This window comes from Rhinopithecus bieti, unplaced genomic scaffold (genome assembly GCF_001698545.2).
Source record: "Rhinopithecus bieti isolate Rb0 unplaced genomic scaffold, ASM169854v2 scaffold_18620, whole genome shotgun sequence".
Classification (NCBI taxonomy): domain Eukaryota; kingdom Metazoa; phylum Chordata; class Mammalia; order Primates; family Cercopithecidae; genus Rhinopithecus; species Rhinopithecus bieti.
In genome coordinates, this window is record NW_016809631.1 from 198,982 (window position 1) to 216,498 (window position 17,517).

The 17,517-nt window shown below is 39.7% G+C and overlaps 1 protein-coding gene across 1 annotated transcript; it reads left to right on the forward strand.

The window, feature by feature from the left end:
* Positions 1–1,532: 1,532 nt before the first annotated feature.
* On the forward strand, positions 1,533–16,786 carry MRLN (myoregulin). The gene is made up of 3 exons (XM_017889899.1): positions 1,533–1,656; positions 15,259–15,362; positions 16,562–16,786. The coding sequence occupies exon 3, from the start codon at positions 16,581–16,583 to the stop codon at positions 16,719–16,721; it is 141 nt and encodes a 46-aa protein (XP_017745388.1). The 5' UTR covers positions 1,533–1,656; positions 15,259–15,362; positions 16,562–16,580; the 3' UTR covers positions 16,722–16,786.
* Positions 16,787–17,517: the final 731 nt, after the last annotated feature.

Genomic DNA, 17,517 nt, shown 5'->3' on the forward strand with positions numbered 1-17,517 from the left:
GAAAATGAAAAAAAAAAAATGTAGCTGGGTGCAGTGGCACATGCCTATGGTCCCAGCTAGTCAAGAGGCCAAGGTGGGAGGATTGCTTAAACTCAGAAGTTCAAAGCTGCAGTGGGCTATGATCATGATACTGCACTTCAGTCTGGGTGACAGAGTGAGTCCCTGTCTCTGTAAAAAAAAAAAAAAAAAAAAAAGAAGAAGAAGAAGAGGCAATTTAACAATCTTTATGTATTTCAATAACTTTTCTCTAATTGTCAGCTTTCTTTTTTAATTTTTGAGACACAGTCTTGCTCTGTTACCTAGGCTAGAGTGCCATGGCATGATTTTGGCTCACTGCAACCTCTATCTCCAGGGTTCAAGTGATCCTTCTACCTCAGCCTCCTGAGTAGCTGGGACTACAGACATGTGCCACCACACCTGGCTACTTTTCTTTTCTTTCTTTTTTTTTTTTTTTTTTTGTAGATACTGGGTTTCACCATGCTGCCCAGGCTGGTCTCAAACTTCGGAGCTCAAGCCATCTGCCTGCTTTGGCCTCCCAAAGTGCTGATATTACAGGCATGAGCCACCACTCCCAGCCACGTAATTGTCAGTTTCTTTTAACACTTCAGACAGAGCCAGGGTTTGATGTAATTAGGTCTAAAGACATACTGTTAATATTATAAACAATTTGATGTCATTTATGGGGGAGGAGGGGAGGCATAGAATTTGGAATGTTTTGAAATGTAAGTTTCCAAAAGAGGAGAGCCACTGCAAACCAGAAGTAAGGTGATGATTACACCTCCATTCTCACCACAGGAATTCTACAGGTTTCTTTTTATGGATGATACAATCCCAAGATCCAGCCTCCAGCCACCACATGCACCTATACCTATATACTTCCAGGAATTGTTTTGGGATCTCTAAAGGAAGGCAGCTAATAGGCTCACAGGTAAAAAAAAACTTTAAAAAGTTGATAATGTGCATTTCAAAATCCATTTCTTGATATATTTTTAAAATTGAGGAGTCAATGTAAACAAGGTAAAATGTATCAATTTAAAAAGATATTTACATGTCCATGGAAAAGAATTGTTCAGAAGAGCAAAGGATAGTATAACATTAAATGAGTCATGGTGTTTTTTGACCTTCAGGATTTTTAAAAATTATTATCTTTAAGTTCTAGGGTACATGTGCACAACGTGCAGGTTTGTTACATAGATATACATATGCCATGTTGGTTTGCTGCATCTATTAACTCATCATTTACATTAGTATTTCTCCTAATGCTACCCCTCCCCCAGGCCCCCACACTTTCGACAGGCTCTGGTGTATGATGTTCCCCGCTGACATTCAGGATATTTTGTGGGTTGTTTAACTCTTCAAAAACTTGATATAAGGGCCTATTGATTGTGGAGGAACTAATCTCCTTCTCATGGGTTCTTTGAGTTCCTGTGTGGGCATAAGTATATCCTTGTTATAATTTACTCCACCTGTGCCTGTCAATTTCTTTCCACTTGCCTCCTCTCCTGACATTCTGGCTCATGTTTCTTCAAAAGCTCTAAGCCAGTTATTAATAACAGACCAGTGAGCCTCCTGATCCACCAAGACCATATGGTGTTTTTCATAAAAGAGAGAGATCATTCCCTTGACTTTGGACTTCGCTTATTGAACCCCTGAACAGTAAGTGGTTTTTTTGGTTTGTTTGTTTGTGTGTGTGTGTGTGTGTGTGTGTGTGTGTGTGTGTGTGTTTTAATGTAGCATTTTAAGATGTTGATTTTGGAGGAAAGTTTAGTGTGACTCTTACGTGCTTCTGATGGAGGGAGATGTAGTAGATTAAAATTCACTGAGATTCACAAAGCCTATTTCCAATCACTGCAACATCTCTCCACTTTTTATAAGGCTGATTATAAAGAGAGATCAATGAATTACATTTCTACTCTCATTTTCTTTTGGTTAAATAAAGGCAGGAGGAGAAGCAAAGGATTAATGATATATAAATTACTTGATCAAGCTCTGTGGCTGCAGCTTGACCTCCTGTTTCCTTGTATTTTCTCTCCAAATAGAATTCCAGTGATTGCAAAGAGAATTTTCACATATGAAAAGCATACATGGGGGACTTGGGGGGGGAGGAGTAGTTGGACAAGAAACCTGGGCACTTTTGTTTTCTTCCCCCTTGTTCTAGGTTTGGATCAGAGAGGGCACCTGTCTTGTTCCATGGATTCATTGCTTCCTTGTTTTTTAGCCAAAGGCTTTGTCTTTGCAGCCTTCTTTATACTGGTTGCTTCTGAGAGTCCTTCGAAGTAGATCACTATGTTTTCTGTCTAGAAAAGGGGGACCCTGAAGCCCAGAAAGGCCAATGCCCTGCTTGGTTCTCTTGAGCAGGGCTGAAACCTGACACTCCAATCCTTCTTCAAGACCATAGACTAATATAGTTTTCTGCTTTGGTTATGTATGTTCAATTCTTGAACATGTGCACCAGGCTTCTAAATAAAATGCATAAGGGAGGCATGACAGTGAATTGGAAGGAGGCAGATGTGGGCTTGTTGTTGAGCCCTGGCTTGGACCATGTACAAACTGTGTGATCCTAAGAAAGTACTCAACCACTCTGAGCCTCAGTTTGCTCATTTGTAAAATGAGAATCATAGTCTCTTTTACAACGTGGTGGGGTTTACTCAATGTATATAAGTAGCCAAGTATAGTGATAGTGACTGTTAACACGTTTATAAATTCCTTCTTTGAGTTTTTCCTGAATCTTCCTAATTATCTCTCATTTGTTTCCAATTTAAATCCAGAGCCTCCAAATGTGGTTTTTGATGGGAAACATGAATTTAAACTGTAGAGGCAATATTCCACTTTTACTACTTTTAATAACTTCATTTTTAGAATAGTGTAAACCATGCAAATGCTGAGGACAGGTGGATTGGAGGATGGTATATTGTTAGCAATCAAGGTATTAAGTCTACAGCTAAGATCAACGATGATGAGAAACCTCCCAAAACAACTTCAAAATATAAACTATTATTTCCATAAACGTATCTGTTCTATTATAATCAGCATTCTAACATTTTTCTTTTGCTCTGTCTTTCTGTGTTTCCAAAGGACTGGTTTCCACCCGTGCTACATTAGATTCTGTGTGTCTGGATACGACCAAAAGAAGGGTCGTCTCAATACCTGCTTTCCAAAGTGTTGTCCTGTAACTCAGGAGATATGATTGGATTTTTGTTTTCCTCTACAAACTTTAATTGTGCAAATATGTATTTAATTCCTAGCATGTACAAGACACCATATGCTAACCAAAAACGGGGTCTATAAAACTCAGAATGGGCTTATTAATGGTTCAGTCCTCCTCCTTAGGTATCCCTTTTTTTTTTTTTTTCTTTTTGAGACAGAGTCTTACTTTGTCACCCAGGCTGGAGTGCAGTGACTTAATATCACCTCACTGCAACCTCCACCTCCTAGGCTGCAAGTGATCCTTCCACCTCAGTCTCTCGAGTACCTGGGACTACAGGTGTGCACCAACATGCCAAGCTAATTTTTGTATATATATATTTTTTAGTAGAGACAGGGTTTTGCCATGTTGCCCAGTGTGGTCTCAAACTCCTGGGCCTCCCAAAGTGCTGGAATTATAGGCATGAGCCACCACACCTGGCCAAGTATCACCTTCTAAGTAATGACTTTGTGAAGCATAGAAGAGCAACACCTTTTAAAGTCACACCTCATCTGCCCTATGGGGAAAAAAATATGTTATTAAGCACTTTGTCCAAGCTCTGTGGAAAATGCTGGAGATATCATTTCTACTCTAAAGATGGTTATAGTCTGTCATTTAAACTTGAAATTCTATTCTCCAGCCTAGCCATTTATTTTCAGCTAAACTTGACTCCAAAGAACAATCAGCTTGTCTCAGAAATCAAATCTGCACCTAAAAACATAAAAACATTGCCACCAGTGAATTTATACCAAGGAGTGTGTGTTGCAGGCCAACTAGGCAGTTTAAAAGGTTCTGCCAAATGCCTTTGAGTACTCAGAAAAGTCCAGAGATTTTCCCACTCCCCTCCATTCACCAACTCCAAATGGGAATGACACTTGTTTGGATATCTGAGTTCTGCAGGTCAAAAAACACAAACAAGTCCCCCTTAGTCCCATTTCTGCATCCTCACACCACTCAAAGGACAAGTGTCTGCTGGCACTGCTGTGTTGGGGCTCTGTGGAAACCTTACACAGGTGATACCCAGCCAGGGCTCCAGGCCTTTCATCTGGCTTTGCAAAAGTGCATCACAACTGTGATTCATGGAAAGGGCTGGAAAACTTGGCAGGGAGATGGTTGATAACGTTTTGATTATTTCAGTTCCAGAATATTTCGTAATGTTCAGTGCCCATAACTGAGTAAATTCATGTCATCTCAGGGGCAATGTATGATCTGTTTAGGGCAAGAATATGGCAGTTAGAAACTGTAGCCTTCAGGAGTCCTGATAGCGGATGACTAAGAAGTCATATTTGTTCATATGTAGAAAAATTGCTCTTTTAGGGCCAGAATTTTACTTCAAATATTTGAGGCATGGCCATCAACGGCTTGGGAAAGCCAAAACTGAACAGATGCTGACCTAAAAAGAAAGCAAGTGGGCCGGACGTGATGGCTCATGTCTGTGATCCCAGCACTTTGGGAGGCCAAGGCGGATGGAACACCTGAGGTCAGGAGTTCAAGCCCAGCCTGTCCAACATGGTGAAACCCTGTCTCTACTAAAAATACAAAAATTAGCCGGTGTGTTGGTGGGCACCGGTAATCCCAGCTACTAAGAGGCTGAGGCAGGAGAATTACTTGAACCCGGGAGGTGAAGGTTGCAGTGAGCCAAGATTGCACCATTGCACTCCAGTCTGGGCAACAAGAGCAAAATTCCGTCTCAAAAAAAAAAAAAAAGAGAGCAAGAGGGTGCCATTGAAGAGAAGAGAAGAGAAACACAGTGGCTCCTGACAGATCTGTAACCTACTTTTCCACCGGGGGCGGGTGGGTGATCAGATGGACCCTCAGGAGTGCTGCCACGCGAGCCAACACCCCGCTGCTCATGTGTCTGTGTGTCTGCCTTAGCTTCTCTGGGCTTTCCATCTCTTAAAGGCTATTTGTTTCCTCTCATCTAACTGACCCACTCCATCCCTCTTCATGGTTGGACTGCAAGGAAGTGGCCATTTTTCTGAATCTGCTGCTTCATTTAACTAGGCACTATTTATTGAGTGTCAGGCAGCATGCTGGGCTCTTGGCTTACTTTTTTTGTTTGCTCGTTTTGTGTTGTTTTTTTGAGACCCAGGCTGGAGTTCAGTGGCATGATCTCGGCTCACTGCAACCTCTGCCTCCCAGGTTCAAGCGATTCTTGTGCCTCAGCCTCCCAAGTAGCTGGGACTACAGGCACGCACCACTATGCCGGGCTAATTTTTGCATTTTTGGTAGAGACAGGGTTTTGCCATGTTGACCAGGCTGTTCTCAAACTCCTGACCTCGGGTAATCTGCCCGCCTTGGCCTCCCAAAGTGCTGGGATTACAGGTGTGAGCCACCATGCCCGGCCTCTTGGCTCACTGCTATATTGCAGTGGCTAAGGCCGTGGGCATTGGAACCAAACAAATCTCCATAAAAATCCTTGGTCACTTCTTACTACGTGTGTAACGTTGGACAGCTATGTTAACCTCTCTGGGTTTCCATCTTTTCGAGTAAGAAAATAGTGGTAGGAATATTCCACCTCATAAAGTTTCATGAGATTAAAATCAAAGTGTGTGTAGAAGGCTCTGAGCTTCAGTTACGAATAAAGTCCTTTTGACCCCCCACAAGACAGATATTACTCTCTCTGTTCTCCAGATGAGGTAGCATCTGAGGTTAGGTGCTTTGTCCAAGGCTGCAGAGTTAATACTGGTGAGAGCCAGGATCTCAAACTGGTTCCATCCGGTTCAGATCCTGTACTGTCTCCTCACTCCACCTTGCTGACCGATCATCTGTAACAAACATATTTCTGTGTTCAGTCGAAGTCCACTGTGTCAAATTCTTTGCCTTGTGGCCCTGACCTGCCGCATTTTCCACTTTTCACTTGTGATTTACTTTGCTCTGGACTCTGGTTATACATGGGCTGGAATCAAAGATGTTGGAGGGTGATGAAGGCAGACTCTCCTCACGTAGCTGACTCTGGTGAAATGCAGAATCCAGTCTATCATAAATATCAGAAAATCGCTGAGGCAATTGTGGCACTAGCTTTGGAAAAAGTCACTGTGTGACCTCAGACAAGTCTCTTTGGGCCTCATTTGTCAGATGAGAGGTTTACAAAAGCTGCAATATCTTCTCTATACCAACATTTCGTTAGTACTTCCCATCTTTCCCCATTGTTGTTTTTCGTAGCTGGAGAGAGAATAATTGCCTTGAAATCATGTCTTAATCAAGAAACAAGGTGCAAGAATAATGCCTACCATCATTTAAACATAGTCATATGCATTATTTTATTCCAGTACAAGCTTTCTATGGTACAAAGCTCATGTCATTGATAAGTTAATTTCTCAGATATGTGTTAAATTTCCTTTCTCATATAATTCAACTTTGGGCAGAATTGAAGGGGACCTTAATGAGCTCAGAAAATGCAGCTTGAACTCAAATTTTAGAAGCTTACAGAATACAAAAAATTCATTGACCATTGCATATGCCCAAATTTTTCCAAATTACTCGAATTTGAGTTTAGTGAGGGCAAACCTCCAGTATGCTGCAGAAATGGTGGCCATCCCAACAGATCATCCCATTCTAAAACCCTCTAGATTTTGTGCCAAGTTTTTCTTGCCTTCCAGCAACTTGACTTGCTTCCCTAATTATAAGCAAAAAACAAACAAACAAACAAACAAAAGGAAAAGCATTAGTAAGACATAGTTCCCATATGATTTCTCAAGTTTCTAAAAGACAGTTGTCTTGAACATATACTTTGTGGGAAAGGGAGATGTTTTCCACAGGGAGACAAGTTGCAAGCAGCAACTTTGGGATTTTATTTTTAAAATTATGTGCTGGGAAAAGTAGACTTATTACATATGTTTTTCTTATTGTAATTGTCATTTGGACAAAGCGAACTTTCATTCTTCCCAGAAAACTTCTGCTTTAAGTATAGTCAAGTCAGTATTTGTTGAGAACTAATTAGTGTCGGAGACTGTGAGGCCCTGGAATCTAGGATGAATAAGGCCACCCCCTACGTTCTAGGAAAGCATCACTGACTATGGGGGTATTGCATGTAAACAACCATGATACAGTGTGGTCACTGGCAACATGTTGCGGACAAGTGGGAAATACATTCTGACTAAGGAAGTCAGATTGGATAACAGAGGAGGTGACATTGAATCTCAAAGGATGAATAGGAGTTTAACAGTTTTGCCTATTTAAGTGCTTAAAGAGAACTTGAGAAGAATGATTCATTCAAGAGCTACTATGGAACAGTAATATGCTAGACTGTAATTAATAGTAGACACTATCACTTACTAAATGTTTACTTTCTAGGCACGAGTGTTATCTCATTGAATTCTCAGGCTACCCCAAGAAGCAGGTACCATTATCCCCACTTTGTGGAAGTGCCAACTGAGGCACAGAGTTAATGTAACTTGCTTAAGGTGTCATGCACAGTGGCAGACCTGAGATTCAAACTCTGTCAGTCTGATTCTAGACCCATCTCTCAAACACCATGTCTTGGTAGCATTCTTATTATTTCTCAGCTTGGTTAATGTTAAGGAGATCAAGGGGAGAAACTTGTTAGCCGTAAGGTAACAAGCAGTTAAAAACAAATAACAAAAAATATGAATAAAATAGATAGTAAAAGATAATAAAAATAAATAATAAAAACTGTACTTTTGGCCGGGCGCAGTGGCTCACGCCTGTAATCCCAGCACTTTGGGAGGCCGAGGCGGACAGATCACCTAAGGCTGGGAGTTCAAGACCAGCCTGATCAACATGGAGAAACCCATCTCTATTAAATATACAAAAATTAGCCAGGCATGGTGGTGCATGCCTGTAATCCCAGCTACTCAGGAGGCTGAGGCAGGAGAATGGCTTGAATCTGGGAGGTGGAGGTTGCAGTGAGCCAACATCGCGCCATGGCTGGGCCACAAAAATGAAACTCTGTCTAAAAAAAAAAAAAAAAAAAAAAAAAAGCTGTACTTTCAGCTAAATTTGTTGTTAAATAGTGAGCTCACAGTTGTGATCTGGGCAATGTCCCATTTACAAAGGACAGATTGTTTTGATGTGAATAAATTAGCAACTAACTCTTGTAAAGTGAATTCCCACAAATGTGGGATTATCAGGCCCAGAGGGATAACTCTAAGCCCTTCCATCCCATTGTTCCACAACCAGCTCACATATATAGAAAGGATCCAGGACTGAGAAGAAGATCCATTAATAATTATGTGATGTTTCCATGCCAGTATAGTCAATTTCCATTATAATGTAGATATTTTCAAAAGTAACTTTTCATTTGAAAACATGAATAAATCAGTATAGTTGAAAGAGCGTGGCATCTGGAAGCTGAAGTACTGGATTAGTTTCTAAACTATGGCACAGAATACTCAGTGTTCTTCATCTCCCAGTTGTGCATAAGCAGTGCCCGGCACATAACAGACCCTCAATACATGGTGGTTATTATTATATTATTTACTTAAGTGGCCTATTAAGCAAAAGTGGACAGATTTCAACTGTGTCTCATTTTTCAACATGTGTCTCTAGGGAACTTCTATCAATATTATCTTAACTGTTAGACGTTGATTGAAACAAGGAGAAGGATTAGAAAATTTTATCAAAAAAGAAAATATTTTGAAGTGTGACTCATGTGTTTAAGACTATAAACTTGAATCCAATGAAAAGTGTTTTCTTTTGAGTGAAAAGAGACTTTGCAAAGTATATTCATTCTGTTCTTTGTCCTAACCAAAAAGCTACACTTAATAAAGAGAAATGTTAGAGATTAGGAGAAATTGAGAAAAGTGTGAAGTCTCAGAACTAGTAATACTTTTATATAATAGAGGGATTTTTGTTGTTGTTGTTGTTGTTCTTTTTGCCAGAGGACCAAGCCATTTAGAAAATACATTCTTCTTATGGCCCTGGAGTCAGAGTTGACTTCAAAGGCAAGGGTTTACAAACTGGTGGCAGAGTGAAGAACAGAGAATACAAGTAAGTCCAGCTCCTAGAAACCAGAGGTTACTGCTACTCTCATTTGTCTAACTCTGTGGGATACCACTCCTCAATTATCCAATAAGCAATGAACAGGTCAATTCGAATTAGATACTGAATCTTGGACCTGAATCTTGATAGAATCAAAGGAAGAAGTAAAGATTTATAAACTAGATGAGAGTATCCATTCTACTTTCAGTACAACATTCTATAAAATAATAAAGTGACTCCCAGTGGCCTCTAGAAATGAGGAAAAGAAAGGCAGAGGCATTCACATGGAAGGGGAAATTATTTGTTGTCAGCTGAAGTTTCAACATAAAAAAAAAATTTGACCCAAAATAACCTCAGCTGTCATATCAGAAACGGGAGGTCATGTCATTTTAACTATGATGTTAAAACACTACGTTCAAGATAAGACCAAGGTCTTGAGATAAACACATTCAGTAAGTTGTAGCATAGTTTTTAAGGTGTCCTAACTTGTTTAAAATTTGTGTATATTTTTTGGTACATGTTTCTATCAGATAAAAAAACTAGGAAATATTTTATCCTGAAAATTACTGCTGTTAGATAGCTATTCTCTCCAACAAATGCCCCTTCCATCCTAAAGAAGAAACACTTACTACCATGATTCTAGCCGAGTGAAAACTAATGAGCAAAATGTAAATCCAAGCACCATGTGATGCATAATTTTAATCCACAGTAAAATCTGGGTGTGTTAGGAAACTTGTGATGAGACAAATTTGTATCCTTCCAATTATTTAGATCTAGAAACAGACCAACATCAAGGGCAAAAAGCAAACAGGAACCCCTGGTTTCTGTTCCTCATGGTGGAAGAGATTTGCCTTGTTTATCATAGAAGTTACATACTTTCATTAAAATGTTTCATTGATAAATGTAATTTTCCTTTCATTCATATTTGTTATAATGATTGGTTTGACAAAAATAAAATCAGTATAAATTACTTTGAAATATATCAGAGGGAAGAAGTCTAGCAGTGTTGAGACTACTTTCCTTAGTGTTCTGAAGTTATATAGACAATATCGTTTTAAATGAATGAATGTGACAAAAGGAAACAGCAAGCGGGGGTGGGCAGTGAGAAATGGAAACAGCCAAGGGAAATGAAAATCACCCAAATTCCTTCCACCCAACTTCACAACTATGGCCACTAGTGACATTTGGATGTATTTCTCTCTGGTCTTTTATTTTGTTTAGTATATTAATTATGAAGTCTAACATACATACAGAAAAGCACATTAAGGCCAGGTACAGTGGCTCACGTCTGTAATCCCACCACTTTGGGAGGCTGAGGCAGGAGGATCACTGGAGGCCAGGAGTTCAAGACCAGCCTGTAGAACATAGTGAGACCCTGTTTCTACAAAAATAAAAATAAACTACCTGGGTGTGGTGGCATGTGCCTGTGATCCCAGCTACTCATGAGACTGAGGTAGGAGGATTGCTTGAGTCCAGGAGTTCAAGGCTGAAATGAAATAGGATTGTACCACCATACTTCAAGCTAAGATACAGAGTGAGACTCTCGAAAGCAAGCAAGAAGGAAGGAAGAAAGGAAAGAAAGAAAGAAAAGGAAAGGAAGGGAAGGGAAGAAGGAAAGAGAGAGAAAGAAAAGAAAGAAAAAGAAAGAAGAAAGAAAAGAAAGAAGGAAGGAAGGAAGGAAGGAAGGAGAGAGAGAGGGAGGGAGGGAGGGAGAGAAGGAAGGAAGGAAGGAAGGAAGGAAGGAAGAAGGAAGGAAGGAACGGAAGAAGGAAGGAAGGAGGAAGGAAGGAAGAAGGAAGGAAGGAAGGAAGGAAATCACATGAAGCCATGTAAGTATTAATAAAAATATTTAAAAACGTATTGCTAGTATACCCACCCAGGACAAGAAATGAAACATTGTTAGAATCTCTTGCCTATTTCCTTCCCCTATACTCCCTAAAGTCAGGCCTACCCTGATTTTGTGGCAGCAAATCTCTTTCTTTTCTTGATAAATTTACCACTTGCATTACTACAAACCATATATACACCCCTAAACCATGCACTTTAACTCTATTTTTCTAGTTTATATAAATGTACTTACACTGTTGTCTTTTGTGCCTTGCTTTTTAAAATTCAGTGCTATCTTTGTTAGATTCACCTGTTTTGTATTTTAAAATTCAATGTTATATTTGTAAGATTCATCATTGTTTTTGTCTATAGCTGTAGTTGAATTTTTATTATTGTATAATATTCCATTATATGACTATGCTACAATTTATCCTTGTTCTAATGGCATTTAAGTTGTTTCCATATTGAAGCTATTACGATGTTTGGATATGTGTCTTGGTAGGCAGATAGCCATGCATTCTGGTGGGGGATACACTTAGGAGTGTAATGGGTGGTCATAAGCATGAGTTATAATCGTATTTAAACATTTTAATATCATCAAGGTGCAGTGGCTCCCCAGCACTTTGGGAAACTGAGGAGGTGAGGACCACCTGAGGCCAGCACTTTGAGGCTGCAGTGAGCTAGAATCGCACTTCTGTTCTCCAGGATTGCTTGAGGTCAGGAGTTCGAGACTAGCCTGGGCAACATAGCAGGACTTTGTCTCTACAAAAAATTAAAATTAGCCAGGCAAGGTGATACACACCTGTAGCCGTGGCTACTCAGGAGGCTGAGGAGGGAGGATTGAATGAGCCCAGGAGTTCAAGGTTACAGTGAGCTATGACCACACCACTACATTCCAGCCTGGGTAACAGAGCAAGCTCCTGTTTCAAAATAAGGAAATAGATTGTGTGTGGTGGCTCACCTCTGTAATCCCAGCACTTTGAGAGGTTGAGGCGGGTGGATTGCTTGAACTCAGGGCTTCAGTATCAGCCTGGGCAACGTGGCAAAACCCCATCTCCATAAAAAATACAAAAAATTAGCTAGGCATGGTGGCACACACCTGTAGTCCCAGCTACGCAGGAAGCTGAGGTGGCAGCATCGTTTGAGCCCGGGGGGTCAAGCCTGTAGTGAGCCGTATTTGTGCCACTGCACTTGAGCCTAGGTGACAGAGATACTATCTCAAAAAAATTAAAAATAAAATAAAGAAGTAAATAAAAAATTAAAATAAAAAAGGTACAGTAAAAATGTGGTATAAAAGATAAACAGTGGTACACCTGTATAGGGCATTTCCCATGAATGCAGCTTGCAGGACAGGAAGTGGCACTGGGTGAGTCACTGAGTGAACGGTGAGTGAATGTGAAGGCCTAGGATATTTCTGTACACTACTCTAGACTTTATGAACACTGTACACTTAGGCTACACTAAATTTATTTATCGTTTTTTTCTTTCATCAGTAACAAGTTAAGTTTCAGAATAAAGAAATAGGCTGGGAACGGAGGCTCACCTCCGTAATCTCAGCACTTTGGGAAGCTGAAACAGATGGAACACCTGAGGGGAGGAGCTCAAGACCAGCCTAGCCAACACGGTGAAACACCGTCTTTACTAAAAATACAAAAATCAGCCAGATATGGTGGTGCATTCCTGTAATCTCAGCTACTCGGGAGGCTGAGGCAGGAGAATTTCATGAACCCAGGAGGCAGAGGTTGCAGTATGCTGAGATCGCACCATTGCACCCCAGCCTGGGCGACAAGAGCAGACTCTGTCTCAAAATAAAATAAAGAGAAACAGAACTTATACAACTTTATATTCCNCCAGCCTAGCCAACACGGTGAAACACCGTCTTTACTAAAAATACAAAAATCAGCCAGATATGGTGGTGCATTCCTGTAATCTCAGCTACTCGGGAGGCTGAGGCAGGAGAATTTCATGAACCCAGGAGGCAGAGGTTGCAGTATGCTGAGATCGCCCCATTGCCCCCCAGCCTGGGGGACAAGAGCAGACCCTGTCCAAAAAAAAAAAAAAAAAAAAAGGAAAGAAAACAAATAAAAGAAAACAAATAAATTTTATATACTGTAATTTTTTACTTTATAAACTTTTTAATTTTCTTAATGTTTTGACTCATAATAATAATAATACTTAGCTTAAAGCACAAACACATTGTAAGGCTGTACACAAATATTTTCTTTCTTTATATCCTAATTCTATAAGCTTTTTTCTATTAAAATTTTTAATTTTTTTTCTTATAAGACACAAACACACACATTAGCCTAGGTCTGCACAGGGTCAGGATCATTAACATTACTATCTTCCACGTCTGTATCTTGTCCCACTGGGAGGTCTTCAGGGACAATAGCATGCATGGGACTGTCATCTCCTATGATAATGATGGCCTTCTTCTGGAATACCTCAAGGACCTATCTGGGGCTGTTTTACAGTTAACTTTAAAATAAGTACAAGGAGTGCACTCTAAAATCATGATAAAAAGTATAGTATAGTCAATACATAAACTATTAACACAGTCACTTATTATCATTATCAAGTATTTTGTACCATGCATCTTTGTATGTGCTGTGCTTTCACAGGACTGGCAGTGCTGTAGGTTTGTTTATAGCAGCATCACCACAAACACATGAATAATGCATTGTGCTATGACATTATAACAACTATGACTTCACTAAGACATAGGAGTTTTACAACTCTGTTATAATCTTGTTTTTTTTTTTGTTTTGTTTTTGAGACAGAATCTCACTCTGTTGCCCAGGCTGGAGTGCAGTGACACGATCTCAGCTCACTGCAACTTCCACCTCCTAGGTTCAAGCAATTCTCTGCCTCAGTCTCCCAAGTAGCTGGGATTACAGGTGCCTGCCACCATGCCTGGCTAATTTTTGTATTTTTAGTAGAGACAGGGTGTCACCATCTTGGCCAGGCTGGTCTTGAACTCCTGACCTTGTGATCCACCCACCTTGGCCTCCCAAAGTGCTGGGATTACAGGCATGAGCTACTGCGCCTGGCCAACTCTGTTATAATCTCATGGGGCTACTGCCAGTCCTCCATTGACTCAAGTCATTATGCAGTGTGTGACTGCACGTGGTTAAAGGAGACAGCAATCAGATTTTATAGCCTTGTCTTTTGTAATAAATTCACTCCTCCATTTTCTAATTTGTTTGTAAAAATGATAGAAAATATTAAAACATAATACAGTTGGCCCTCCAGGTCCATGGGTTCCATATCCATGGATTCAATCAACCACAGATCGAAAATATTTTGAAAAAACTATGTGTCTCTATTGCATATATACAGACTTTTTTTGTTGTCATTGTTTTGTATACAATACAGCATAACAGCTATTTCCATAGCACTTAAATTGTATTAGGTATTATAAGTAACTTATGGAGATGATTTACAGCATATGGGAGGATATGTGTAGTTTATATGTAAATACTATACCACTTATATCAGGGACTTGAGCATGTATGGATTTTGGTATCCATGGTTACCATATCGGTGGGGTATTCTAGAACCAATCCCCCATGGGTACTGAGGGATGACTGTACTTAAAAAATAGACCCACAATCTCATGAGTTATGGTCACTTACATATGAAGGTTTTTCTGGTTGTAATTGTTGTTTTGTCATGAAGATATTAAAGCCTTGGTTTCAAATAATTTTTAGGGAATTATTTCTTTTTTTTTTTCTTTTTTTTTTTTGAGACGGAATCTCCCTCTGTCACCCAGGCTGGAGTGCAGTGGCACGATCTCGGCTCACCGCAACCACTGCCTCCCAGGTTCAAGCAATTCTCCTACCTCAGCCTCCTGAATAGCTGGGATTACAGGGGTGCGCCACCATACCTGGCTAATTTTTTTTGTATTTTTAGTAGAGACAGGGTTTCACCATATTGCTCAGGCTGGTTTCGAACACCTGACCTTGTGATCCGCCCGCCTCAGCCTCCCAAAGTGCTGGGATTACAGGCGTGAGCCACTGTGCCCGGCCGGGAATTATTTCTTTAAAAAGTGTGGTGAATGTTTGTCCCACCAGGAAAATCCTAGAATTTAGCTTAATCTTTCTGTCCAATGTTCAGTTTTAAGCTATACAATTCTGGGATAAACAGAAATTAAAGTATCATATTTTCAAAAGTTCACTCTTAGACATCTCCTTCTGATCTAGTTTTGAAAACAATTTTAGAAGTTTTTCTGTGTAGGCTCCCTGCCCCTTCACTTCCTACACTACCTCACTGTCCAGTAAAACCTTTGCTATGCTTTGACACAGGAATCAAGGTTGCTAAGAGACCACCTGTGCTGAATGCACTTTGTTCTGGCAAGAGCAGAAAACTGAGAAGCCGTGTTACCTACCACTAGCTGGGATTAATTCAGGTGAGAAATGGGTCTCTACTCACTCCTCCTTCCTCACCAATTGTCTATTCCCCTCCTCACTTCTTATTTCAGTCTCTCTCTTACTCTTTTTGGAGAGAGTTGAAGGTAGCCCTGGGAGCCACAGACTGAAAAACACAAGCTGGAGTTTGAGGTTTCTGGAGGGAAGGAAAATCACTTTGCAAACCCATGTATTATTTTTGCTCCTTGTTGCTGAAACACAGGCAGAAAGAATTGTTGCACGCAGGGAAAATTCTAGGTGTTTCTTTTGCTAATGATTGTTGCATAATTTGGGGCAAGTAATTCCCTTCTCTAGGAATGGAGCAATTTATCACGGAAATTATGAAGATTGCTCAAAATGGGAGAAGACAACACTGGCAGAGTACTCATCTCTTTCCCCTTCCCTCTTTCTTATTCTCTTGAAAGTCTACCTGCCTTTTTTATTTTGGGGTGAAAATAGTAGATGAAGTATTTTACTACCCAAATCTTGCCACATTTTTTGATATTGACGTTTATTTTACGTTGAGTATATATGGGGAACTTTGGTGTAAGGCTTTGAAAACTACTTATTTGCCTTTGCATCCCCTGTAAAAGGGATTAAGAATGCTTCTAAATGCCCTGCCTAACAGACATTTGGTAAACTGTTCCAACAATGTGGAATGCAGACCACAAATTCCAGGTATTTTAAAAAATCTGTTTTATTAATACAGAAATGTGGAGGAAATTAAATGTTTGATGTCTTAGTAAGTGACCAAAACATTACAGACAGGATCTTGAGGAAAGAAAAACACCTTTTTTTTTTTTTGATCACTACCTGCCTTTTTTCATGTCTTCAAATTCATACTTCCTGGTAATATCAATAGTACAAGTCAGAGGAATAGCAGCTTCACCAATGCCAATAAAAATGATTGAAATGACTGCAGATACTTCATAAATAAACTTACTACAGATAACATGAAATTTGGCCACTCTGAAAGTTCCTTGAGTTGTTTGTTTTAGAAAGAAAGGTGATTTTGACAGAAAGTGGTCAAAATAAATGGGAGAAAAATATTTTATTTCATTGATTGGTTACAAAAGGTATGGAATATTCCCTGGAAGACTTACCTGGGTCACTATCTTTTATAGTGGAAATATTAGATTGAGTTGAAAGAATCAGTATTATAAATGTGTTCATTGGAGGATACTTTTCTCTTTTTTCCTAGGAGCGGGAGTGTTCTGGATATGACTGGTAAAAACTGGATATTAATTTCTACTACTACTCCCAAAAGTCTAGAAGATGAAATTGTGGGAAGACTTCTAAAAATTTTGTTTGTTATCTTTGTTGACTTAATGTCTATTATATATGTTGTGATAACTTCTTAGAAAGCTGACTTCCTTTCCATGTACATTTCAAATTGAATTACAGTGAATAAAAATGTGTATTTTAATATGTTAAGTGACTCACATTTTATGACATTGCCAATTTATTCTAGAAGCCAACAGGACACGGCAATACAAACAACATTGTGTATTGTTTAGTTCTTTATGGTTTATGAAACATTCACATATACTGAAGTGAATTTTTTTCTCCAAAAACACCTATCCTACTGAGTCATGAAAGTTCTAGATTTTTGGCCAGGCATGGTGGCTCACACCTGTAATCCCAGCACTTTGAGAGGCCCAGCTAGGTGGATCCCTTGAGCGCAGAAGTTCGATACAGGCCTGAGCAACCTGAGGAAACCCCATCTCTACTAAAATAAAATTTTAAAAGTCGACAGGCATGGTGGTGCATGCCTGTAGTCCTAGATATTCACAGTCCAGATGCTGAGGTGGAAGAATCACCTGAGTCCAGGAAGTCAAGGTTGCAGTGAGTTGTGATCACACCACTGCACTCCAGCCTGGGTGACAGAGTGAGACCCAGTCTCAAAACAAAAACAAACAAACCAAACAAACAAAAAGCTTCTGGATTTTTAAACATAGTCGTTATTTGGTGTATTGACTAAAATTTATACGTGAGATTGTGAGTGAAGCTGATTTTTTAGGATGTGTACTCATGTGACATTTTATATCATTCTATTTTTACCATACCGAGTTTAACATGTCACTAGCACAATCTTTACATATGCTGTGCCAATTTTCTTATACATATATTTCATCTGTTTGTAGGTGGATTATTTTT